This window comes from Amblyomma mixtum, chromosome 2 (assembly GCF_055824585.1).
Source record: "Amblyomma mixtum isolate Tamu chromosome 2, ASM5582458v1, whole genome shotgun sequence".
In the NCBI taxonomy this organism is placed as follows: Eukaryota; Metazoa; Arthropoda; class Arachnida; order Ixodida; family Ixodidae; genus Amblyomma; species Amblyomma mixtum.
In genome coordinates this window covers 280,506,686-280,534,236 of record NC_143013.1, presented here as the reverse complement: position 1 = coordinate 280,534,236, position 27,551 = coordinate 280,506,686, and the positions used below count along the sequence as shown (strand labels likewise).

The window sequence follows — 27,551 nt, the reverse complement described above, 5'->3', positions numbered from 1 at the left end:
CCCCCCCCCCCCCCCTTTCCTCGTAATGCAATGGCATTTGCGCCTTATTTATGACTTTAGAAGTAAACACTGGTGACGCATACGCGTTTTGTGGGCACAAGAAAACTGCCGATCTGAATCTACTCACGTTTCTTCCTGGACTCGTTCAGGACATCCCGTTGACTATTGGTGAACTTTCCATACACTGTTGCTAAGAACTACTCAAAGTCCGCCGAACGTTCATGAACATGACTACTGCAGAGTGGACATGCTCAGATTATTCTTATTTCTCTCACGACCGCGGAGAAGTTCTATACCCTCTTTTGACACTCTCCAATGTATGTGCGACCAGCGCAATGTTCAGAGCACGACGGTGCGCTCACTTCCATTAAAAATTACAAATATCCTAGGAATCACACGACTGGATCCACAGATCACGCCGTGAAGTTGACGTTCTTCCGTATCCAGTCGAGGTAAGAGTCCGTCCTGGTGTAGACGCCCGGGAAGTTGGGACTGGCGCACGAGTGGCCGAACGACACGATGCCCACCAGAGTCCACCGCTTCTGCTCGTCGAGCACCATGAGGGGTCCTCCGGAGTCGCCCTGTGAGTAAGCAGGTGGTGAGGTTTCGAAGCATTTGGTTTGCGAGGGATTGGAAACTCTTAAAGGGTCACTGAAGGCAAATACAAGTGTTGGCTTGCTTCGACAGAGTACTGCGTTCTGATCACAAGAAGACCACTCTCACGGAAATTGGAGCTTTTATAAGTTATAAAAGACCAAGAAGCGAAATACAGGTGTCGCCATCTGCGGCCGATTACGGAAGTAAAATGCATGCATTGACATCGTTTTTTTGGCGCGGATCCCAGAGGCTATGCTGCACCCTCATTCACTTCAAAGCCGTGGCTACCCGTCATTTTCAGTAAGAACGCTACGAGTTTGAATCGACTGGTTGGAAGATTTTGAAATGCAATTTTTTCGCCGATAAATGCGTCTTTTACCGCCGGTCAAACGTCAACATTGCCAGAAAGAGCCAGCGAATCCATATTTGCTCAGAAGAATAACTGAATGGAGTGGTCCTCATTGTCCTTCCAAGGTTGGAAACGACGCGCTGCTACAGACGGCCCAAGGAAGCAGAATACTAGGGGTGCTATAATGTTTTCGATGTGGCCAAGGTGAAAATTATCTAGAGTAGTTAAACATTTAATTTACTGAAGACATTTACCTCTAAGTTTCATGCATTTGGCACACTGCGTCTGAGTTTCGTTATTCATTCCGAAAAAAAAAAAAAAAGTTGACCACGGCACTGAAAAACTTCTCCGCTTCGGCAGCCTCTTGAAGAACATTCAGATATTGTCAAGCCTTCAAAGTATTATTTCAGGTTTGGAAACAGAAAATAATCAGGTAGCGTAAGCTGTGGTGAACAGGAAGGAAGTGTGGTCTAGACTCCGGAACCCAAAATTTCAAAAACATTCGTCGTCTTTACAACCATATGAGCAAGTGCTTTGAATAGCAAGAGGAGGACCCGTTATCTCAGATTTTCTATCCTTTTCTTTTCTTTCACCGCTTCCTTTGAGTGGCCCTCTGATTGGCCAGTGAAATGAAGCGATGACTGGCCTTCTGAAAGATAGCCCGTAATTACCATACTTTCTTGATGCCAAAACGCGGTGGCCATAAGTTCTCCGGCTGGCTTTGTGGGCTAGGATTTCTTTGGTCTTGCAAACTCAGTGTTGTGCTATAAACTGCTCTTTTTTTCTCAGTATTACACTGACGGAACAACATTTCACCGACCGTCAGAAGTAGTTTCCGAATATTTATTTATTTATTTAATATTGGCGCGATCTCGGTGAAAATGCTGCAAATTAAACATTCGTGTCTACTAGACGCCTTTTTTTTTTGCACCATCGTTTAGGCACCAACTGGCTGAAAGGTTGTGCGCGCACTGTTTCTCGGGGATAATGAACCTAACGGTTTGCATGGATATGTGTAGCATTTCAGCAGTTGCAATAGCCGATATTCACTGATGCGACGAATCAGGCCATGGTCATGGTCGACAGTTTCTGGAGTTCAAACTGATCAGAGTCTCCCCGATCACATTCAACCGAAGCTTGCGCCCAAATTTTTCACAGTTGGGTAAAATAGGAACTTTTTGTTCAGTGCTTTCAAGGTGCATGTCACAATTCTCTCTGAATTTTTCCAGGACTAAACAAAATGGTTTTACTGTTGGGAAACTTTATCAAAACTGGTCCTGGAAATAAGCCATTTATACGTTATAACATGAGGCATCGAACTTTTGAACTACACTGCAAAAAAAAAAAACGCTCAGATTTCGGCAACATGGTCCAGCCTCTAACCTTCCAGCACATTCTCGAATATATCCTATCGTGAAAGATCCTACGGCTGTTACTCCAAGGACAGCCGTCAGGGCAGTTGAGTAATTAGCTTCTGGGCTGCGGCGCGAAATGCTCCCTACTGTGCAGCATCAAAGGCGGTCGAATAAACGTGCAGCCAAATCAGCATCGCTCACCTGGCAGGCATCGACGCCTCCCTCCTTGCGACCCGCGCAGAGCTGTTCAGGCGTGATGCCGCGGTCGATGTGTTGCGAGTTGAGCGGATCGTACACCTTCTTACACTCAGCGTTACCCCAGATCGGCAGCGTCACCTCGCGCAACTCCTTGCTGCTGGGTCCACCTGTCGGCAGAAAGAAGCAAAATTCAGTGCATGCGACAAGGAATGACGATGGCTCGGTGGGAGTGAGCTGCGATGCCTAGTCGATTCAGGAGCAGAAAGCACAGTAGAATATGGTACGCGTGACACGTTTTGCCGGTAAGAATGATGACCGCTTACCCAGTGGTTGTCAAAGGGCACCTATGGGCATGAGAAACCCTCGCCCTTTAAGGCTAGGGGAAAGGTCCGAATCAGGTTTGTATTAATTACAGCAAATAATAAGTTGAAATAACCTTTGGACTAGGAAATAAGCTTGGGGAAGTAACACAACGCATTAAATATTTCTGGAAACTGCTTCCCAGAATGTCACCACTATTTTGTGGCTGAACATTCATAGTCGCAAGAAGAGCGCACTCCGTGCGGTTGTGTAAAAAGAGGCGAAAAGGCACGTCTGTTTCTCTCCGGATGCCTCAGAAAATGTCAAATGCCTTCAAAATAAGAAGGTCCACTCCTAAGCCGCAGTTCCTAGTGAATAAGATGGTGAGTAGAGCAACCTCAACATCTGCATAATGGCGTTTCTTATATCGATTCCGCTGCTTTCTCGCCGATACTTCAGAGGATCCGCAAGCGAGCCTACATGGCTGTTTTCAGGTGCTCCAAGGATGGCCTCCGCAATACAACCAGTTCGCCACAACTATTGATGTTTGACGTCTAGCACGTCAGTGTTCCAGCATGGGTTCCGGGGCATTTAAGGCTAATTGTCATAGCAGTGAGGTATTTATAGTAATTTCCTTCAGTTCACTTTACTGCAATTAGGAGCTCATCAGATTGATAAATAGAGGTGCGATAAACATTCCGGTACTATGCACTATGGAAACATCACTTTGCGTTGTTCATGCTCGTTCCCTTTTCAGAGACATTGGAGAAAAATGGCCTTATAGAGAAAAACGAAAAGGCTTTGGACTCGAGGTTGTTGATGCTGGGCTCACATTTGCATCGAAAATCCCATATCTCGCTTTTTTCGAATCGTGTCTGTGAGCTGTAGATCTGTCTCTGGGTGAAATTTAGGAGCACACTTACCGAACTTGGTGGAGCCCCATCCAATGACGTAGGCCTCCTGTTCGGCGAGACTACGTCCAGTGAATGACGGCGTAGGCAAGCAGATCGGCATGAAGGGTCTCAGCAGGTCGCGGTTGAACCGCACCGCCGCGATGTCATAGTAGTGCGAGTAGCTGTTGTACTTGTCGTGAATCACGATCTTCTCCACAATGCGCTCCAGGGTGAAGCCCGGCCGAGGGGAGAAGAACACGACGCGGTAGTTCTGCGGACGCCTGCGGACGGACGAGGGTGGATTAGCTGTTGAAGCTCAGTCCGGGCCAAACTAATTGAAAACCACTACCACGAATTCGAGATAAGCGCTTCTAGTTCCCTTGGCTGCCACCACGCGGCGTATGACTGACAATGAACATTTAAAAATAGCGCTTTGGCATAATTCGTGACGCAAGACATTCGAGAATGACTGAGTGACAGCAGAAGAGTACTCAACAGGTCTAGGCTTAGCGGCACTGGCTGGGTGCTGTCCCGTACTCCTGGTAATGACCGAGTTCTTGCACGAGTGAGGACAATAGGGAGTAATAAGAAATGACACGGTACAACGGAAATACCCTTACTCTGGTATGGGGCTGAAGCAATGGGCAGCGGTGATCATGTAGCGGGCGCTGATAAGGCTTCCTCCGCAGAGGAACTTGTACGTTATCTCGTCTGGATTGAGCACTTCCAGTTTGGCCTAGGAATAAAAAAAGGGAAGTAAGAATAACAGATATATACCCAAAACTGAAATATAGGAAGAAAAACAGATCAAAGCATGTGTGTTCACCTGAAGCCTATTTAGATTATTTGTGACATCTGGGTTGAAACAACGCGTTTTGAAGCTTAAGCTCACCGTCTACGCTTATCAACATGCCGAGTCATCAACCTCTATTGTACTTTAAAAAGCGTGATTTTAGAACGATTGTAGTGCCATATGGGTGGTTGATATACTTGCATCATTCCGAAGCTAACTATACACGCTATTTTACTTTGAGATAACACGAGGCTAAGATGGAAAATATTCTTTTGGAAAGTGTCATCACTCTTTTCATATTTCGGAAAACAAAGTTCAATTTTTGCCGCATACACAGACATCCTGTACTCTCGCTTCTTCGTCAACGGGTATTCCTTTTTGTTATGAACGCTGGCTTGAAGTGCTCACTAGCCTGAACCAACGCTCTGCACACATAGACCTCCATCAGTACTTAATTTTTTTTTCAGCTGCGGGCGCATAATTGCGGCAGTACGCGGAAGTACTTGTATGTGTGGATCATGGGCTGCATGATATGCATGACGCCAGCATAGTTGTAGGCACGAGGTAAAGTTGCCGCTGTAGGAAATCACTTGCACCAGAGGAGAACTCAACTCTTGAATAGTTATAACTTCATAAAACAGTTTTATTTCGAAGGGGGCAGGGAGGAGTGTAAAACACACGGCCGATTGTGTCACGAAGCCAAACCCAATATGTTGCTGTGTTTTGTAAAACAACGTTGAGTATTTGAGATGGAAGCGTTACAGCGAGTTCATCTCCGCTTCTACTTTTATCGTAACGTACTCTATAGGGGTTTAACTGCTAATTAGCCGGCAAAGCAGCATTGCCGCATTTTCAGTATGGAGAACGCTGTCGGCGCAAGCAGTTGCCATCAGCAAAGTCTCTACAAGACTTCAAGATGGGTTTACTGTTGGTTCAAAAACGCAGAGCCAATATAACGCGGACAAAGACGGAACAGGCACGGCGGGCGCGAGTTCCGGAAAACCTCCCCTACATAGCTATCGTTGTAAAATAATTAATCACCTCTCGTGTCTGTACCCTTCTGCACGTCCACCGGTGGAAGGCAGGTCCTGTTTCTACAAAACGCTTCTTTAGAACAGCGCAATTTAGCTATGACGGTTTGTCTGCAGACGGTGCTTTCGTCAGCCGCAGATGATAGCAGACAAAACTGCGCTTTACGCAAGTGGTTCTCCGGTTAGCGTGTGTGAAGTAAGGCAGCAAAAAGGCGTGACGTAAGCCAGCGTCAATAAGCGAGGGGGGTGTGGATTCCGTGAAAAGTTACGCCGCGATGACCGAACAACTCTTTACGTACCATCCACGGCCAGTTCCGGTGGGACGTCACATTACCGCCCACGATGAAGGGCACCGTCTGGTAGTCACTGGTCTTGTCTTCCGCAAACGCCAGACTCCTGACTCCACACACTGCAGTGACAAGAATCGAGATCAAAGGTTATATATATATACAGTATATATATATATATATATATATATATATATATATATATATATATATATATATATATATATATATATTCAATTCTCTTTCTCTGAAGAAGGCAGTGAAGGGTATGTTGCTGAAAGAAACGGAGAAGATCGGCAGAAAAAAAGGAAAGCAGGCTGCTGTTTGTGGTAATTAAAGTATGCTAAACACCCACCAACAGTTGGCTCACGAGGGCTAAAAATAAGTAGAAAGTGGGTCACTCATACTTCACTCTAACTCATTGAGAGCGGAAGCGGTGCTCTTAAGGGTCAACTGCTTTCTGTGTTTTTTTTTTCATTTGATCAGGCGCATTGATCATGCATTTCTTTACATTCGTGCTTTGCTATCTATATCCACGTCGTCAGCCATTATAACCCTATTTGTTCTCGTCTCAGTGCAGAGTAGCAGGTCATAGAATTAACTCAGGCCAACCTCCCTGTCTTTGTTCGTAAATGCACGTCTCTCTGATCCAGAGCCTTGCTGGTGGAGAGTGTTGAGTTCATCTCGCTGTTTTCGGTGTGTTAATTAGCTCCATATAGAGAAAGCAGTGAAGAAGCGATCATTCTCTACTTTGTCTGCGCCTGGAAGTTACCAAATCCTACGTTTTTACTTACGCGGCTGCAAATCTCGCAGATTCTGAGACGGGTTCCCCAGGCTGGGAACATCCTCTGGCGGCTCCTCCGGCTCGTTCGGGTCGTAGGGAAGCGGTGGCGTGGGTCTCTGTGGCGGTGGTTTCTGCTGCGGAGGCTCGTACTGGTCGTGCGTCTGCGGAGGAGGTCGCTGCGGTCTTGGCCTCTCTTCTGGAGGTGGCCGTTGGGGTGGTCGCTGCGGTCTCGGCCTCTCTTCTGGCGGTGGCCTGTGGTGTGGCGGGGGTGGTCGCTCGTCATCGTACGGGTAGTCGTGATAGCCGTCGCCACCGCGTGGGGGACCTCGGCCTCCACGGCCTTCCTGAAAGTCGTCGTAGTCCCATCCTCCACCACCTTTTCCCCTCTTGCCGCCACCCCTCTTAGCGTGGCCGGGTGGAACTCCTCCGTGGCCTGGTGGTCCTCCGCCGCGGTGGCCTGGTGGTCCTCCGCGGTGGCCCGGTGGTCCTCTACCGCGATGGCCAGGGGGCCCAAAGTCATCTCCACGTTGCCAAGGGGGCATTCGGGGCACTCCTGGAGGCAGGCGAGACAAAGCTTTCTTAACGCTGGCCGCTAGCTTATTCTTCATGCTGAGGTACATAAGGGTGTTTGCGACCGCAGTTTAATATGCCCTTCAATGTCATGTCATGTGTATTCTGATTCAAGCTATTTGAAATGCGACGCTTAGTTTCACAGTGATAGTTGTTTCTCCTGGTGGAATGTGACAGCCGTCTTCAGCATGTGTTCGTTTTGGAGGCCAAAGCTTGGAATGGGGGAATGAAGGACATATGGGTTAATGAGGGAGCTGTCCCTAGAATGGGCTCTCTGAGATCATGTTGTCTGGGTGAACTTGAGGAATGAGTACACTTAGTGGTGTAGGAAAGGGAGGCATGTGGGGTATAGGGCATAGAATTCCTCGATATTACCTAGAGGCAAAACAGGTGGAACCGCACTTCACCCGCCATGGAGAGGCGCAGAAATGCCGGGACGATGAGGTTTCATACTTTTTGTGGCAGTGTTTCGCACAGAACATGGATTCAGCCATAACAATACGACTCTTCCTGCGGCAAACCTTGAAGAAATGCTGTAAAAGTTTCCGTAGCAGCTTAACATTAAATTTACAAAAAAAAGTGAAAAGTGTGCTGTTAACAGTTGAAATTCGTCATCATGAAATTGTTTATAACGAAATAACGGATATAAGGATGGAATGACGATTCCCCTTGAATCTCGGTCAATACGGGCTGTAACGAAGTTACGGCTATAACCAAGTAATAGCCGGGCCTCTTCAACGTTATTATAACGAGATGCAGGTGTAAAACAATGCCATTCACGCCAGAGGAGAGCATCGCGGCACACAGCGGCGAAGCTGCTTATTTGGAGGTAGAATCCACGTGTTTAACCCAACACTAGTTCAGCCAAATAGAGAAACATCGTCTTCCCGGCACTCCCGCAATGGATGAAGTGCTCTTTAAGAAACTCGCATGGACGGTGGTGCCAGCTTTCCTTCTAGGTATTTTTCGAGAAACTGGCATAGGGAACTTTCACCGACATCACAGTGGCCGCCATTTTGTGGCACGATCACGGAAGAAGGCCGCGCGCATGTATAACCGGCCTATCGCGGACTGCTCCACCTTGCACCACTGGCGCTCCTCGCTGTACCACAAAATGGCCCCCGTTACGTCGCGTGAATTCGTCCCATACTGTCGCTACAGTCGGATACAGCTCACTAATGAAGCGGCTTTCCCCCGTCAAAGGACCCCCCTGGCGTCGGCCGATTTTCATGAGTCTGCTGGCATGACGGCATGACAGTGCAGGGAGGGAAGATGAAAGGCAACAGTCCCCTCCATACATTGTCACGTCACTCCCTGCATTGTGACCCTAGTAACTTCGTACGAAATGGCCGACGCCTTTGGCTTGGAAGGGGGCCCTTTGACGAAGAAAAGACGCATATTTCTTGACATGTAACCGACTATAACACTGCCGTTTGTTTGTACAGATGGGGACGAAAAGCCTGACTCTTCTAATCATTCTTTAGGTTTATCGTAATGGAGGTTGAAGTGACAAATACTGAGGGGCATTCCAGGTACTATTGATTATAAAACAGACCTTTGACGGTTGCATCTTAAAGAGGCTTTATTATGAGCGTATGGAAAGTGCGCTACACATTAGCTTAATGTTTGCAAAACGATGAATGCATACGCATTGCGCTGTGGCAGTTACCTCTGCCGTGTTATGTTTACACTGTTAGCAGCAATTAAGTTAAACCTGATGCCTTGTCATACTCAACAGTTCTGGACAAAAGAATTTTTGAGCGGGAAACCTTGGATGAACGCAGTTTCTTAATATAGCGTAAGACTTCACTGTACCAATCAATATATCCGCAGATCATCCGATATCAGTCTTGAATTAAAAAAAAAAAAAACGTTTCTGCTTCCGTTAAAAACGTTACCCTTTGTTTTTCTATGGGAGCCTTAACTGTTCGATGCGTTAGATGGAAACACTTTAGAAGAAAGATTTTGCTACATATCAGAAGAATGGACCATTATCTTCGACATTTCAGTAAAAGCACTTTACATTTTTCTAATTTTCAAAATTTTTGTCCGAAACTATTTGACATGGAGTGCGTCAGATGTGAAGGAGACTGCATGGGCAAGTAGTATTGTGATCTTTTATCTTCGATGGGATGTAAATGTGTTATTTTTCTTCAAGGGAGGTGAGCTAGCGTCTTGCCGAACATTGTCTTCGAAATACCACATCTCTCATTTTCTTCGCAAAAATGGACTTTGTTTTGTTTTCTTCAACGTTTGTCGCAATGATGAGCTGCTGATTACGAGAGGCGTGGTCGTTAGAAGCGTCTTTTTCTCAAAACAAGCCATACCATCCTTAGAAAGCTTTCACCCGAACCTTCTACTGCTACAACCCGCGCCCACGTGCAACTGCAATGGCGAAGCGAAAGCGGTAGAGGCGGCGGCGGCAGCAGAAGCAGAAGCAGCGTGCAGCTAGCTCCTCCCGAAGCCCCTAGCCCAGAACCGAGGTAATGCGCCCAAACAGCAGCCGTAGCGAGTGAGCAGCAGGTACTCCCAAACACCCGCTAGTAGCGCCACCTACTTTCGTCCTTCTCGTCTCCATCCTCGTTCGGGGGCACCGCCTGCTTGAAGGATAGCACCAACTTTTCTTCGCCCGTTTTCTTGTCACCTGGGCTGCCCTTAGGTTTGTGAGACCTCTCCGGACCGTTAATATCTTGCGTAGCTTCGTCGTGAACCGAAGCCGCAGTGTCTGGGATTCCAGCACCAGGCACAAGCTGAGCATCGCTACCCACTGGGTATGGCTGCTGTACGGGCGCTCCTCGGCCCGCCGGTCCTGCTCCCACTGCCGGCACTGGTATCACTTGGGGTCCCGGTGCTGCCGGATTGACCGGCTGCACTCCCCCGACTAGAATCTTTGTAAGCGCGTCTTGCAATCCTGGAGGAACAGCGGCTCCCGGAGGCAGGGGGCCGCTGGCTCCCGTAATCCAAGTGATTGCTGGCCCTGTCGGCGTCAGGCGACGTTGGTTTATGGCTTGATCGCTACCGACGACCTGCTGCTCCGTACGCTGGGCCCAGCGGCCCGATCCGTCCGTGTACCAGGACTGCTGGAAGGTGCCCCCTTGAGTCTGGTATTCGGACCATCCCACCGCGACGGGAGGTGGCGCCTGCCGCGCCTTTCTAGGCTGTGCTTTGAGCGCATGCTCGGCCCGTGAGTTCAACTCACTGTGCTTCCTCGGTTCAGCAGCGGCTGGCGGAGGGTCATCGTCGCTGAGCGCTGCTGAGCGCTCTACCCTCGCAGGCGGTCGACTTTCGTTCGGCTGGGCATCTGCTCCTAATAAGCCTGTGGTCATGAAGGAAAAAAAAGAACGGAAGCATCTTGCAAAATCGCTGTAGGAAAATGATTTTGCAATGCAATGAAAGCAAATCGCCGCGTCCGTCAAGTCAACTATGTTGGGTAGTGTATTCAAATTAGAGAAGACTGACAAAGTTGAATTCTAAAAAATTGGGATGTCATTCAGGTGTAAAAACGCGGTTTGTCAAGCCGGTAGCAGGCATCTGCCATTGCCAAGGTTCCCAATCATATCATTTCCACGATACCGTACTGCCACGCCCTAGTTTAGTACTTGATATACCGCTGCCGTGACCCGCCGGTACTCTGTTTTTCATGTGACTTAGATAAAGAGATAGAGAATAAACGTTATTTAATAGCGAAGACAGATACCTTCCCGGGAGGGCTTCTGAGTCCGAAAGCCCTCTGACCTTCCCCTCAAGCCTATAGTCCGGTGAACCAGCTTGACAACAAAACTAGAAACTAAGACTTAAAATACTGTTATGAGCTATCGAGCAAATGAAATGGGCAAAACGTAACGTACTTAACTGTTACAGGCACCACTGACGATTTCTCTTAAGAAATTTCATTTTACTATATTAATAGTTTATGTAAGTCTGCATAAAGACAATTAGACTGGTTTGCAACGGATAACAGCAATGGTAACTGTGCTATTAGCATAGAGAAAAGTGTCTCAGAATAGTCGGAAACTGTAACGTCAAGATACCGGAATTCTATCTAATGAGTACTTCAGGGATCAGGGAATCCATATTGTTTGTTTCAAAGATGAACATGACGTTAGGGACGCGGAAAATATGTTATTATTCCTGGTCAGAAAACCTATCGGCACAAAAATGTTGCAGAACGTGCTGCTAGGCTCACTGTTCTGAGAAATTTTATTTACTGTGTTCGCTACTTGACATAAAAAATGCAGCCTATTTTGCATAAAAAAAGAGTCCAAAATTCGTCTGAGAAAAAGAAATCACTGCTCGCTGTTGCACACTCGCAGACAAAGCTCAGAATTGGCAATAATAAATAAAACGTTAAAATAAATTGAAAACACAATATTTTTTTGTTATGTTGCCTTCGTGTGCAGTCGGATTGCTGCTCTTGAGTATAGACCAGGTGTTTTAGGGAACACTTTCAATAATTCTCAGAAATAAGTGTTTTGAGGTAAAAATATGGCTTTTTTAGCATAGTGTTGGCGGACACCAAAAAACCGGTGAATCGACTTAAGTAGCAAGTTGGTTGACTAATTTTTAATAATTAGCTTCTTAACTGCTGCAGTTAGGCGCCTAGTTGCAATTAGATCCATATCAGTTTTTAGAATTTCGCAAACGCGATTATCCTCGGTGCGTTGGCTGGACAAAATTTGGCTACATAATGCCAAAATACATGCCCTTTAGAAAAGCATGCAAACAAAGCAACCTCTCCAGTGCATGTAACTTGTAAAAAAAGAAAGCCAAATTTTGTCGAGCGACAGCGCCAAGGATAATAGCGTTTTTGAAATTCTAAAAACTGATATGGCTATTCCTAACGACCGGCTACAAGTCTCTAATTAAAACTACGCACCTAACTCTACTAGTTAAAAAGTTAATTGGCAAAAATTAGTTAAGGAGCTTACTGCTTAAGATGAGTCACCGGTTTTATGGTGTCCGCCAACACTGGTAGTAATACTGTGCTGAAAAAGCCATATATTTAATTAAAAAAAAAAAAAACACTTTTGAGAATTATTGAAAGTGTGCGTTGAAACACCTCGTATAAGAAAAAAAAAAGAAACCTCTTTGAACGCCCAAAACAACACTCACTTTTCTGTGCAGCAGCAGGTGTTTGGAATAAGGAGGACAGGGCAACGCCCAGGAAAATGGCAATAAATAGGTGGTGGGAGAACAACATGACTGCAAAGAGACAGAAACAATGGGAAGCGCGCTTTAGTTTGAGGAATGAGATCACAGTATCGCTACAAGAATAGTGAGTAAGATGGCACGTTGAGGCCAATGCCTTAGCAGCTACAGCTGTGTTTTTCCGTTCGGTATTAAGCCGATCAGGGATCACGCCTATTGCACTATACAGGCAATGCATCAGGCTACGAGAGGACTGGAAGTCAGAACCTTGGCAGGTTGCTCGAATTGAACCGTTATGAATCCAAGTTTGTCTATGAACTATTCTCTTTTTATTTTCTAAGAGAAGTTTCGTTCATATTTCATTATTGGTGCTGGTGCTCTGTCAGGCCAAGCCCACAGTCTACACTGAGAAAAAAATTGGAGGGTAGAGTTAAGCTCCGCCTTTAGGCTATGACATGATGGCGTAATAAGTTAATCCCCATATATGCAGAACGTCACTCTCTACATAATATTCATAGATCCCTGGGAGTCCTCGTACCCCTCCTGGCGCAGTGGTGCAGCGGTTAAGCGATGCGCCATAGCCCTGCGATGGCAGGTGCTGCCAGCGGTGGGCTTTGTGCGGCACAGGTTTCTCTTCCCGAGTGACCACTCGTTAAATTAACTGCCACCTGCGACGGTGGGTAGTATGCTCGCTATCCGGTGTGAAGGTTGTGATGACGCCACAAGGTCACGTGACCTAGGGTGCCCACCTGCCACCTAGGTCGCTCTCTGGGGACCACCTGCTAGAGTCATTCCCATAATTTCTTGCTAACAACGCCGACGCCGACTACACCTTCAACGGATTTTCTAACGGACAGAGCCTTTGACGCTCTCGTCTTAAAACATTATAAGGTGTATCAGTGAAAACACAAACTACCACAGAGACAAATCAGTTATCCTGTATAAAAGGGAGTTGACATATCTAGACGAGCTTCATTCATTTCTTCTGTTCTGCTGTTGTATTGTGTTTACTGTTCTTCAGTGCATGTACATATTTTGCGTTTTTGTGAATAACGCTCAGTAGTGAGTTAGCGCTTGTGATGTCTATTCTGCATAAGTCGTCTTTTAGCGCAGTTTTTTTTCCCGAGATGTTGTATCAACTAGCTCACATGTCGGTGGTACTCCATATGAATCTGTCCAGTGCTCCATATGACGTCACACATGGAAATGCTGACATCCGCTCCCACACTCAGCTTGGCTGTCTATCACTGATTGGCCGCAAGGAAAAATTCGGCCTTTTACTCCATTGCACTCACATTCCCTTTTTTTGCGGCTAACAAACTGCAGCCGCAAGACAAATAGACAGGAAGGCACTGCGGTGGTTCTTTCGAAAGGCCGTGATGAAATGTGCACTCGCTAATCACCTCGAGGAGACGCATACTGAGGCCAACATTGCAATGGGTTCTTTCAGCGCTCATCCATTAGGGGCCGGGAGCCGAGTTGAGGCTTTTTTTTTGTGCGTCTTTTCTCGCAGTGAAAGCCGGCGTCCAAGGCCTTTGGAAAGAAAACAACCCTGGAGACTTCGTGCGCAGACATCATCCTTGGGCGTTTCGGAGATGTCCGAGGAAAGTACGAGGTTAATATAGGAGTCGAGACACGTAGTAGGCGCGCATGTGAAGCATCTACTCGCTGCGCGAGTGTGCGTAATGGATGGCCTTAGGGCGAGACATCCATGGAATGCCCGGTGCAGAGGGAAATCTGGTCAGTTCTTTCGTTACCGTTAAGGGCGAAGACTTTTTTCGACGCTCAAAAGTTTTATTTGTTGCTCTCTTTTTGCTGCTTGCGTAAGGCATACTGTTGGCCGCTCAACCTAGTTTCGAAACTTTCTTCTTGTTCAACAAATTTTATCGACGCCTGCAGCTTTGAACCTCATCACCTAAATTCCAAAGGCGATCTTCTTCAAATGTAAAGTTTGTTTTACCTTGCCAGGCGCGTACGTCGCGGTCCGATTCGTAATTTTCAGACGGCCTTCGTTTCTTTCGCAGATAAAGTGAAGCTTGATGAGAATTAACGCCTTACTAAAACAAAGATTTTTTTTTATCGCGTGCCATCAAGGCACACAGGCGCGATGTTCTTGCGAATAATTCGTACAGAAACCTCACTGCTTGCTCGCTAGCTGGTAGCAATTCACATGCACACAGTTTGTTGTAGCTGGCGTCAAGGACCGTTGGCGGGAGTGAGAAAAAAACGGCGTTACTAGACTAGAAACGTCCTTATGACAAAGGAAAAATGAGTCACATCCGAAGAATTTGAGCGAGTGAAGGGAAGGGGACTTGCTAACGTCATCTGTTGTTAGCAGCCGTTGGTCAGGTGTAGGGCACTTATATTTTTGTGTACGTCGGATGGGGCGGGGTGGGAGAGTGAAGGCGCCGACATGCATTTCGGTACACGACATGGAGATAGAAACTAATGATCTGGTACCGCACTCCCCTGTTTGGCGCCGACCCGCCGAACCATGAGTGGGGTTGCAGTCGACCACCTCACACTGTCTCGACATCTGATGACGATGATGCGGTGACGCCCAACGAACTTAGCATTGTAGAGGCTACAGCCTAAGGCAAGACAATACTCGAAGTAACAATAAGCAAAAGGTGCTCACGTCTCAGGTAAACATGTTTCATCGATTCAGTTTCCGTTGCTTCTCTACATCCCACCACCCTCTCCACTACCTCAATTGTTTCGCTTGGTTAATGGCCCCGACTCACAAGGCAGCACATGTATCGGTGCTATCAGCAAACCTGTTTTGCTTGAATATTGCGGATGCTTGGCGTCATTCTCGTATATTCTTGAGGGTTTTTCCACGTGTCTATATATTTACGCCAGGCTCCGCAAGCCACAAAAAGAACGCATCTGCACGTAGAGTTCAGGGTTTATTGTTGCTTTTATTTTCCAAATTTCGTCACAGTGCAAATGTAAGTGTAAGGATCCTGTGTTTCCCTTACTTCTCCTATAGCTCCCGTATTACATTTTTAAAACATCTACACTGCCAAGAGTTTCAGCTATTTCCTGCTTAGAAGTAGATATTTTAAGAAAGCACGATCGTCTAGGAATACATTACGGTAGTTCAAAAAAGTGGCTGTGGCTCAACTTAGCTGAGCCAGGATATACTTAGCGAAAGCTCTGTTAAGCATGGTTAGACACGGTTTAGCTTGGGTTAATCTTTATTGTTTCAAGACTTCAGCGAGAGGAAATTGTTTCATTGAGAGCAGATCACGGGATTCATCACGTGCCACAAGTGCAAGAGCGAGCGTCCAGAGTGGCGGTTGGCGCAGCGGCAGACGTGACTGCCAAGTGCAAGAACGAATCACGTGACGCATCACATGCCACAAATGGCGAGGAGGAGCGGCCGAGCAGCCGCCAGCGCAGCGGCGGAGATGATTGCCAAGCGGGCAGCTGTGGCGTCGATGAAGAACAAGATCGAGGCACCTGTCACGCGTGATTTTGCGCATGCGGCGCGCCTCCCTTTAGAGGTCAAATCTAAGAGCCAGTTGACCTTCAGGCTCGGCATGGGAGGAGTAGAGCTTTTCGCTCTAAAAGCGAAATCGGCGTTTTATGTAGCTCATAAGCTGCCTTCCTCGACCATTGTGCGAAGGGAGAAATTGCTGAAATTGCTAATTGGAGACCTCGCGTCGGCCCTTGATACTTAGCATTTTTTCGGTGTACCCAGATGGCGAAAATATTGAATACAATTACACAAGTGTTAATGCGGAAAACCAGCGCCAGCTGGCCCGCGGTAACTATTACGCACCAAAAGTTCTAGCCCCTGCTAGATGCAGTGCGGGGTACGTGCCCCTCCCTTACCCCCTTCCCAAGTTCACGTAAGGCCATGTGCTAGGGTTGGCCACGTGATCACGTTCCCATGGGCTGGTACCCCTTGAGGGCTGACTCCTTATTCTCCCTTTCCACCGGCCATGCTGGACTGCACAGACGCTTTTTGACGACGACGACGACGACAGACCCGCTTTGCCCGGCAATCTTTGCTTTAACAGCTAGCGCTGTAAAAGGGAGACAGGTGACGTAGGGCCATGTGCTAGGGGTGGCCACGTGATCACGGTCCAATGGGCTGGCACCCCTTGAGGGCTGACTCCTTACTCCTCTTTCCCCTGACCACGCTGGACTGCATAGACGTTTTTTTTGTGACGACGATAACGACAGACACTCTCTGTCCGAGAAACTTGGCTTTAACAGCTAGCGCTGTAAAAGGGAGGCAGGTTTGAAAGAACTGGAGCCTTTACAGAAGTTGTTTGCAGCTTCAGCTCGCTCTCAAGCATGGCAATAGTTCCCGCCACTGTGCGCACCAAATGTGATGTAGCGACCGAAAACAAGTCATTTCACCATTTGATACATCAACTTATGGCCACACTGGCGTAGCCAATTTCCTCCAGGCTTTCGGTCTCGCACTGCTTCTCAGAAAAGTGTCCAGGTACGCGGCGCTCTGTCCTCGCTATCTTTCGCCTCTTTTTGCCTTCCGCGTAGCCGAGTCATTCGCGTGGCCTCGGAACAGCAGAGCCGAACACTGCCTGTTCGGAGAAAGGCCAAGGCCTCGTCTGTGGCGGCTCGTTTCAAAGCATCGCCTCGCGCAATCTATTCTAATCTGTCCCTTGGGAGCTGACGGGGGGCGTCTTCTCCATGGAAATCAGTTCCGCTTCGGCTACGCGGGCGGCTTTTGCGCAAGCCGGCAGGTGGGCCGGCCAGCCAGCCGTGCCAGGAGCCATGTTTCATTCGCGACCCGGCAATGGAGACGGATGGGTGAAGTAACTAAATGTGAGAAGTGGGAGATTGAGGGTACTATGTGGGCTGCGTGTACTTACACAGTGATCGCTCGCTTGACAGCTACCATTCTGCAACGGCTTCAACCGAAAGCGAACTGTTCCCTTCGTAGTCAGAGAACACTTCATGGTTCTTTGCACCTCTCAATAGATGAAAGAACCAAATGATATAAATAGTATCGTGCTGCAGACAGCCGTGAACAAATGCGAACAGATGACAACGAAAAGAGAAGAACCTTGGCTGTATACACCTGCCATTTTTTGCAAGTCGACTTGAATGCAGTTTTTTTCTCGCTCTTTTTATGTCACGATTCAGATAAAAGGCCCTCATGTAAACAGAAATAACACTGCTTACGGGGCAAGTTGGTAAGTCTATACATAATGGAAGCCAGCCAAAGGAGTGTTCAACAAAGAGACAGATGGATGACAGTGTGTCCAGTCTACCTCTTGCTCTGCTCTTCCGTCTTTTATCTGGTTTCCATCATACCTGTTTAAAACATCAGAAATCATAGTCCTAGTTTCATGTCTTGAAAGTGTGAGGAAATAAGGGCGCAACTAGTGGGAATGAGAGCCTGCATGCGTTATGCAGAGGAAGCCTTAAAAGAATGAAAAAGGAAATCCCTTCGCCAGCACCGGGCTTTTAAACGAGTTATAAGAATAAATGAATCTCTCATAGGAGGGCAAGTGGTAATTTCGTACAGTCTAAGGTGAAAATCAAATATTAGGGGAGATATTAGGGAAGGTACAGAGTTCAGATCGAAATCTAAAGAGGGAGACTTCGTGCAGTCAGATAAACCTCAGGAACGAAGCAGCAGACGCTCCTAGAAGGAGGTTCTCGGCCTCCTTTCATCACATCGAGGGGCAACCACCTTGCAGAATCCACGGCTGCTACGGCACGTGTAATGAGGCAAATCACGATGTGATGTCTTAACAATAGGTCTTCGCCATTGGTAGGAGGGCTCATTTGAGAGGCATGTGTCACTTCGTTCTTGAGTTGTATTCGACTGCAGCGTGCAACTGACGGCATTGTAAAGAGTACTTATTGCAAGCTGTGCACTGCGCTTCATTGATAGGAGGAGTCAAATTCTTCTGTGATGCTTACAAGGGAATAAACAAATCACCAGGGACATAGAGCGTGCACCCAGAACGTTCGTGGAACTTTCCTCGAGCGATGAGTACCTACGACTCGTCCGCATAACGACCGCGAACGAAGGTCGCAATAAAGAGAAGGACACACCGTGGAGATGGCGCACCCTTTCCACTTCTCTATGCGCAAAAGTCGCCGAGGAAGGCACTACTCGTAGAAAGAGCGCGAAAAGACGCAGAAATAAGACGAAGAAAGAGGATGGGCGCTGATGATCACGAATTTTACTTCGTAACAACTTGCTCAAGTTGCCGCTTTTCGGAGAGAAATAGATACCATTCCTGTAGACCAGTTGGAAGCAGCTGCTCAATGAACTATCCTCGCTGGCGTTGTTGATATCTGAAAAAAAATTTCTGTCAAGGCTGATGCGCGGACGTGCATAGAATGTATCATGAGCGGTATATCGCCGTCCTGGTGAAGCTGTGGTTGCGGTGTACTTTTCAACTACTCAGTCTGCTGGGTACATGGCGCGGTGTTGCTTAGTCGGAGATCAAGGAAGCTTGTTCAGTGAAATCACGCGAAGTGTGACACGTGTGGGCGCTCACTTGCGTTTATCCTCTATATTTTTCATGGGTCAGCCACGGGGTCCTAGTTCGTCGCTGCAGCTTTTTCCTGCTGTCGATTTGGAGATAAAGAAAAAAAGCAGTAGAGTAAATATTGCCTTTTCTTTTTATAGCGTTTCTTTTTCATTTTTAAAGCAGGGGTTTGCTCGATTTAGCTGCGCCAGAAAGAAAATAATAAAATGCCTATTGTGAACTGCGGGGCAGCTTCGCCCAAAGGTGTCCTCTTTTGGAAAACCAGAGGGGTGAATTAAATCTTCTGCCGATTCGGAAACCGGATCGCTATCAGCCACGTACAAGCAAGGAAGTGTAAAATCCTCAATCGAACTGTTCAGCGAATATAATGAGCACACGCGCTCGGATATACTCAAAAACAAAAGCCGATCGGCTGACCTGTTCAGGGGGTTTTCACAACCTGGACGCATTTGATAATGTCCAATAACGACAGGCCTTGTTCTTCGGTCGACGTGGCTCTTCATAGGGGCGTCGCAAGATTAAACGGAGTTTTCTCTATGTTGAAGAAGGAAAGGAACCGCTACTTGAGACAGAACTTAGGGCAGATAGGTGTGCGGTACAGGCGGAAGTGGGCGCTTACCACTTGTACAACCCACTTCTCTGCCCTGAAGTCCTGTCTCGAATCACGTTTTCTTTTCTTCTTCGACATGAGAAAACCAAGGCCTACTGAACTACAGACCTGCACATTTGGCACTGCTCCAGCGCGCATGTTCTAGTTCATGCCTTTTGCCGCTAGGAAAAGGCACCTACGGGAAGCGTGGCGCTACATTATACCTGTTGAACAAGATGGCCTCCTCCATCATTTTATTTCAAACAAGGCAGTTTCGTCGTTTGTCCACGTAATCAATAACATCCATTTATCTATGCTAGGCACGGTGGTGCTGACGAAAAGAAAGCGGATAAAAAGAAAGACGTTTTCTATACTTATCCAGAGCGAAAAAAGTCGTTATTGTGGATATTTTTATCGTTGATGTTAAGATAGCAGAAGAAGACGAAACAAATGTATTAAATATCTTGCTCAAATTGGCAAACGATGATGATGATGACAGCAGACGAACAGGTCAACCGAGCGCCCTCAACGGCCAATAAGCTAACTAAAGTTGGCGCACGCTGCTCCATAGGACCCCGCCATATGTGCAGGTCTGTAGTTCAGTGGGTCTTGGAGAAAACTGTCCACTTTTCTGCCCTAAGTCTTGTCTTATGTAGCTGTTCTTCTTCAACATGTCGTACCAACTTACCCAAAACTTCAACCTGTCGAGTTATCACCGCTAACAGGAACGACCTTTTTGTCCCTTACCACCGTACAAGGGCAGCGGAAAAATTTCCGGGTGAAGTTAAGGTCTTCGCATGCGGTTAATTCAAAAGTATTTGACGCGCTTTTAAGTGCTATAGATAAGTAGATCAAGTACAACAAGCGAACTTGACAGGTTCTCTCAGATCATGAATGGCAGTTTACCAGTATCCCCTAAGAGAAAAGTATATAACAGCTGTATCCTGTACCGGTACTCATGCGGGGGCTAATGAAGAGAGTTAAGCTTAAATTGAGGAGAACGCAACGAGCTATGAAAAGGAACATGGTAAGTGTAACGTTAGGAGACAAGAAGAGGACAGAGTGGGCCAGGGAACAAATGAGGCTTAATCCCGCCCTATTAGAAATCAAGAAGAAATAATGGTTTTTGCAGGGCATGTAATGCGTAGGGCAACAAGAGAAGGTAAGCGTAGCAGGGGGCGGCGACAGTTAGTTCGGAAAATGAGAGCAAGGAGTCTGCGGTAATAAGGTGGCCACAGCTGGCAAAGGAAATTTGTTAACTGGAGAGATTTGGGAGAGGCCTTTGTCGTGTAGTGGTCGTAAGTAGGCTGATGATAGTGACACCCTGTACTGATTAGTGCCAATTAACTATCATTTACGTTGCGCTGGCTGGTAATTAGCGTATACTAATTTTCTATGGATGTTAAGTCGTAATAGCTATTGACCATAAAAATAATCAGTGTTTGCTAATTAGTTCTTAGTGCTAAATAGTTATCACCTGGGTATTTTTAACTATCATATATTAGTTGTCTATCATCTGCTGACTACACTAAATATCTTTCACTATTGATTGGTTGCGACGTCATCAGGTCTTGTGCCGCCACTATTCGCACCCATGCTGGGTTGGTGGCTGAATGGGCCTTCGAATGCTTCCGCATTAACAAAGAACGTGTCTGGCCCTTGCATGGGATTTGCTGGCACTGTCAAAAGCCAGAGCGGAGTGCGCCTACTGGGAATTTAGTGACATAACGCTTTGTAGCGCTATCGCGGTGTAATCTTCATTTTACAAGCAGCATCCTTACACCGGAAAATATGCGGTGCAAGGTACTGGTCGCTCCTATACCAGCCGGTTTAATGTGGGATACCCTCAACCGTCACGCTCTCCGCGGGTACTGTCTATAAGGGCTTAGGTGAGCACCATAGATAACAGATCAGGAAAAAAACCGAAGGGCAAGCCGCTTACGAATCGTCTCTGATTAGGCGCGGGGAACGTGCTCTGCATTGTAGAGGCACAAAAAGCCAAAGAAAACGCAAAACTGCCTCATTTGAAACGCTTTGGAATTTGCCTGACAGCTATAAATTCGCGCCTAAGAACCGTCAGGTGCCACTGCGCTCGAGATCACAGGTGACCCGGATAAAGAACATGCTTTCCACTTGCTCATTTCTTTAGGCTTCAGATGGAACTAAATAAAACAGAAATGAAATTGAGGCACGAGTCGTCCGTGCCAGAGATCGCCACGCAGAAGGAAATGTCGGACGCAAGAAGTTCGTCGTTAGCAGGTTGTGTAATCGACCAAATGACGACGCCGCGGCGTGCACGGGCGACCGAGTGGTGTTCCTTGCCGGGTTTTTCCTTATTGTCACGTCGTCAACGTCTGCGAACGTCCAAGCAAGCTCATGCCGCTACTTTTCTTCGCTTCTGCAACTATCGTGCCCAGCCGCTAGACGGAAACAACCAAACAACACGTTTGCTTGTCGCCATCAAAGCTGTCGCCGCCGACAGCGCTCAGCGCGTGCTTAACCATTCCGACGCGAGCGAACGTGCATGGTGGTGGCTGTGCCGTATAGTTAAAGGTTTCTCGTGGGAGGATGGCGATGCGAGGTCTGCGAGGTCGTAAGAGGCATTTCTGCTTATCCTATGTCGTACCGGTACTGCCTTTTTAAGACTAGCAGCGTTGCCGTACCTTCGCTTGTATTTCTGCTTGTTATCTCTGTCGAACTGCCTTCGTCGATAACAGTGGTTAGTCTGGCTTAATCGAAGGGGGTCTAATGATTCAAGCACAGGTAGAGAGGGAAATTAAAAGGGAGAGAGAGAAAGCGGCTGTCGGCCTGATTTACATACCACTTTGTACGAAAATGGGAAATCATTCTTAAAGATTTCTTTTTTTTGTTCAATTTGGACAGACATGAAACAAGTGATTCCCACGCTCTCAGTATCCACGTGATAGACGCTAACTGAAGTAAAACAGGTCACAGTGAAATGAAGCGTCGTCACTTCTAACGTATGTCATATTATTCGCGAAACCACTATATTTAGAACTCTTGACATCGAGGATGAAGGTTGCGTTTCTGAACAGTCTCGACGGGCTGAGGCGATGGAGACTTTATAAAAGTGAGCAAATTTAAAGTCTAAAAAATAGTTACCTTTAGCATAGCGCGTACCGCTACAGCATGCCGTCTACCACGTGCCGCCACTGCGCCTGCGCAGATCTCCCCGAGGGCGACAGATGGCGCCACGTCCCTGTCAGCGGCGCGTACGCCGCAGCGTCGGACCAATCAGCGCGTGCGCAGTGGTGGGGCGCGGTACATGGTAAGCGGTAGAGGTATGCGCTATGCTAAGAGTATATAATGTGTTTTAATCACACTTAATATAAAACGCGCGAGTTTTAATTACACTTTAAACAAATAGTAAATGAAGAGAGGAAAAGCAGTTAACAGAAGAATTGTTCGGCAAGTGAACGAAACGAAAATTAACGAAAATATTACAAGAAGAAGGCTGGTATGCTTGACAGGTGACAGGCACAGCTTCCCAATTTTTTAAAAACATCGCATGAGCGTCGACAATTCGCTCAATGACCCCTTAACCTGGCGAGAACTTGCGAAATCGGCAAGAGCTAGCATGTGCGCAGTAAACATCAGTCTGAGGTCGTCTGCTCGTACAGGAGTGATTGGTCGCTTGCCGTGCTTGGTGTGCTTGGTGCGCACGTGATAATTCTTGCCGATCTCACTGTCTCCCGCCGTTATAAGGCGCTGGGAATTGTCCAAAAATTTGCAAGCTATACGCTCCAAGTTTATAAGTGAAATTAGCGGGATGACAACCGTGGGGCCCATTCAAGGCAAACAGAACACGACACAATCCTCGGCGAAACAAAGCTAGTCGCAACAGTCTTAAACCAAAACTTCTAAGAACTTCTAAAATCATAAAAAAAGCCTCGACCGTAATCCACGTCAAGTCCCCGAATAATAAACGAACGAAATAAAAACAGTACCAAACAGCTTTCTACGCATAATCGGAACGGGTCCAGATGCTGGGCAATAAAATTTGGACGAACTTGGGTCATCTCTACATTGTGCGCGGGGGTCTCAGATCCCTTGTCAATTGTCAATACTGGCTGAGGTCAATACTGGCTTGACATCGTTTGAAACTTCAATTCACTTTCACTCACACATTTCTAGACAGTGATAATAGCATTAGGCAGCAGTGTGCGCCCTCCTGCGATCAGACAAATGTTTTTTGCTCCATAAGAATCATTAAAGGCCTCTGGGAGCCCAGATTACAGCGGTAGCGTCATGTTGAATTTGCAGATTGGCAATGAATGATAGCGGACTACAAAATTAAGATGTCATCTATGATGAGAAAATTAACAACCCGTTCGGACAGGGGCTTGACCTAACAGGCGGCGAATAACGGAAACAGCGCATTTATACCCCTATCTTGGCATCACTCAGCAGCTGAGGTCGCTCAGAGAAATTAAGTGTAGTACGTCACAACATTCAGTTCAATGATACGGGCTTGGGTTGCGAAATAATTAATTTTCCCCTCTCTCTTTTTTTTGCTCTTCCCGCGTTCTATAATGTCTGATATTCAAATGTGTATGTCTAACATTTTAGTGTTCAAGTGTCGTGACATGAACGCCGTGCGGAAATCGCAATCAACGATGCGGTCACTTTTCCTAAAAATGACCAAACCGCGCGCTGATGCAGATTAGCGTTGAGTAGCCGGGAAAATTTGTAAGGGCTCAACGGCTTCTCCTAATTATCGTGTTCATTCTCCCTGCCGGCACAAGGCTTACATATGAAAAATGGTGTCTGGGAAACCGTGGGAGGAGTGCTGGCTCCCGCCCAACCGAGTCAGACTCGCTACGTCAGACGTATCTGTTTCGTGTCGAGGACAGAGGGTCTATGCGGTTGTTTCTTACAGTGGTCTTCCCACAGAAGCCTGATTCGTGAAGTGGACTTCCTAATGCAATTGTAGAGCGCGTTATTAACACGCAGTGCAAGCTTAACTCGCATCACTATTTTACAACAGTTATATCACGACCGTTCTGAGGGAAACGAACATCTTGGATGCCGTAGATTGTTGCAGGTGGAAACTGCTCTATATGCATGAGCAAAGTGGATGTAGCTCAGGAGGGGCTTAAATACAATGGCCTGGCCATGGTAGTTATCGAAATTCTCAGCCGTTTTCATTCCGAGACAAAGAACGTGGCAGCGTTCAGTCAACGGCTATTTTGTTTTGAATCTTGCAATAACGTTGCTATGAATCAGGACAGTTGCGACATGGCTATTGTCCAGGCGCAGGGGTGGAGAAAATTGTTAGACAGGCATAACCTCAACAAAAGTTTTCTCTACGTTAGGCTATGTTGCGACGGCAGTAGTAAATAACAGATTTTTAGGCGCGTGTGAACAATAGTTTTTCAAAACCTAATCGAATACGAATATTGTAGCTTAGCTACCGGGTCAAATACAAACAGTGCAGCTAAAAAGCCGAATCGAATTCAAATCGCATAGTGACAGAAGCGAATCCAATACGAATCTAATATCGCTAGGAATATCCGCTAATTGTGCGGATATTCGTACAAAATGAATAATCATGCGAAATGGCGAATCGTAGTGATGGCGCTGCAGTTCGCTGTTAGAACTTTCGAATTTATAGCTACGGCTGTGAAAAGACGCAACTGTGATCTCCACTGAGGGATACCAAACATGAAGCCAGTATATTAACTTCATCACCGTCATGTCATAGGCATAGGAAAATTACGTTTTGCTGCATATGACGACAGCAAATACACTAGTGCCCTATCTCTTTAGCTGAGAGGAGCAAGAGCTGCGTAGGAGCCGTGACCTCCGAGGTCAGGCAAGAAGGTCGCCAATCTTAGAGGCCATGTATGAGCATTACGAACGCCGCCACACGAATGGCCCGCGTCGCGGCGCTGAAGCATGCATCCCGGCAGGCCTATCGCCGTAGCCTGCCTTGCGGCGTCTGAATAGATCACGTTTTCCAGAAAAAACGTCAGAGAAACCTACGGCGTGTCTTATTCGAATTTCGTGCCGACTATTCGAAAATTATGCGGAAACTACAGCACGTGTTCGAATCGCTTCGAATAACTTTGAAAGCACTCTATTTGTTTCGTTCAGCGAATCGAATTGCCGGATATTCGACACGCTGTCCGAAAATTTCGATTATTCGTACTCCTTTAAAATTTTAGACGAATAGCTCAACGGAACTCAGTTCACAAGTTCCTATTGTTTAGCACGTGGAGCTAAGCAACTTTCTGAAGAATTAACGGGCGTTGCGACTCTTGTTTAAGCCATGCTTATTTGGGCGAGCTCAAACTGTGTCCCTTATTTTGCCCTCCAGGATTGCTAAACGCAGCCTGCCCAGCGTGGAAAAACTTTTAGATTCAAGTCTTCTTCTTCTTCTTCTTCTTCACCTCATTTTAATGGAGATTCAAGTCCAGGCACGCACATCATCTTCATCTTCATGACTATCATCACCATCATCATCAGCCTGACTACGACCACTGCAGGATAAAGGCCTCCCCATATCTCTTCAATTAACCCTGTTGGCCGCCCTATCCCGCAGGCTTCATAATCGCATCCGCCCATCCAACTTTCTGCCTCGTCCATTCTACACTTCTCTTGGTATCCACTCCGCTACCCTTAAGGACCACCGATTATCTTGCCTTCGCATTACATGCCCTGCCCAAACCCATTATTTCTTCTTGATTTCAACTAGGATGTCATTAACCCGCGTTCCTGACCCGCTCTGACCTCGCACACGTACAGCCTTTGCCAAATGCAAATAGTTCAAAGGGTTCGTTTCTAAGCCAGGTAGTGGAGCTCATGTAGCCTACGTGGAAGGCGTAACTTTCAGGGGGGCTAGGACGAATGTCCTTGTCCCCTTCAGGAGAGTGTGGAAGTTGACAACAGGACGCTGGCGATAGCGAGGTACACAGCACGGACCAGAAGCAAATCCATTGGCCTTTATACTTTTGACAAGGGCTGTACTCACCCCTATATTGAAGTAAAATAATTTGGACTTCCGCACGCCCCTGTTACACATAGCATACCCTTTCGATCCTCTTCCAGCTCTGCCAGATGTTAAATGACGTTTGCCACCAGGGAGGCGCTACTGTCAGCCTGCCTGGATATGGCATTACAGCGTTAACTAGTGTAAGTTTTAAGCAGCTCACCGAATGTCAAGCTTGTTTTTGTTGCACCTTTTATTTGACTTGCTGCTTTTTATATTCGACTTAACACCTTTCCTACCGTGCTGAGTATAGCTTTCTGCTTCCCTAAAAGAGGCCATCACTTCCAAGCTTCGTACAAGTACGAGAAAGGCATAGCGAAATGACACTTCAAGTTTTTCTCTTACATGCACTACCTAAACATAACAACTGCGGCCTGGCACCCACGGAAATTAAAGGCAAGTCATAATTCCTGCGGGAAGCGTAGGGCAGGGCGAGCTCGCAAGCATCGACCACGAGATACGCGGGACTGCGGATTCATATACCACGCCCTTTCCAGTTTCCCACTTCACTTTTTGATAGGCCTTCGAATGAGCATATCTCTCGGCCAAGCCGGCAATTTTTAGTTCCTGTCCTGCGTTCAAGACCCGAGTCACGCAACAACAAAGTTTGATTACTTTATGGCTAGACGACTCCGTGCTAAAATCGGCGCCATTCGCCGTCACTCACGCGGTGTGTGTGTGGTATCCTTTCAGCTGTTTCGTAGAGGCAGCGTCCAGCGGCAAATCATCGAAGCGTTGAACGGCGGAAAGAACCGTCGCCGCACTTTCTTCGCTGCGGGGGAGCACTGGGTAGCGGATCGCGCACGTCCTTCTCTGCGCTCCGGTGGCGCGGGCACACGGCGGGCTTTGAGGAAGGAGAAACGCGAGCGGACCCCTGAGAAAGCGTGCGACTTCTTCGTCCATGCGGTGACGTCATAACCGGTTGGGACTGCCCGCAGGAGCAGGATGCCCAGGAGGCAACCTTGAGAAAGAGATGAGCTTTTGTTATGGAGCCCACGTGCGCCGCGACGATGATCTGCCCTACCGGTTTGCAAGACGCACTAGGCGCGACGTTTGTAAGCCTTGCGCGCCGAGGCGACCGTTTGGAGGCGGAGACAGAGGGGAGGCATCGAATCGGGCGTGCCTTGGAACTTCATCGCTTGTATCGGCAGTGATCT

General features: G+C 47.2%; 1 protein-coding gene across 2 annotated transcripts; it reads right to left on the bottom strand.

Annotated features, from left to right (window-relative positions):
• Nucleotides 1–27,272, bottom strand: LOC149364150 (proclotting enzyme-like). Of its 2 annotated transcripts, none has more exons than XM_089574142.1 (9): nucleotides 27,062–27,272; nucleotides 12,270–12,359; nucleotides 9,715–10,473; nucleotides 6,598–7,140; nucleotides 5,816–5,925; nucleotides 4,313–4,428; nucleotides 3,723–3,973; nucleotides 2,503–2,666; nucleotides 1–581 (listed from the first exon to the last, which is right to left on the bottom strand). In XM_089574142.1, the coding sequence occupies exons 2-9, from the start codon at nucleotides 12,355–12,357 to the stop codon at nucleotides 414–416; spliced, it is 2,199 nt and encodes a 732-aa protein (XP_089430268.1). In that variant the 5' UTR covers nucleotides 12,358–12,359; nucleotides 27,062–27,272; the 3' UTR covers nucleotides 1–413. The 2 variants fall into 2 exon arrangements, with proteins under 2 accessions (XP_089430268.1, XP_089430269.1); XM_089574143.1 differs by having other exon boundaries at nucleotides 10,357–10,473; nucleotides 27,062–27,264.
• Between the last annotated feature and the right edge of the window lie 279 nt (nucleotides 27,273–27,551).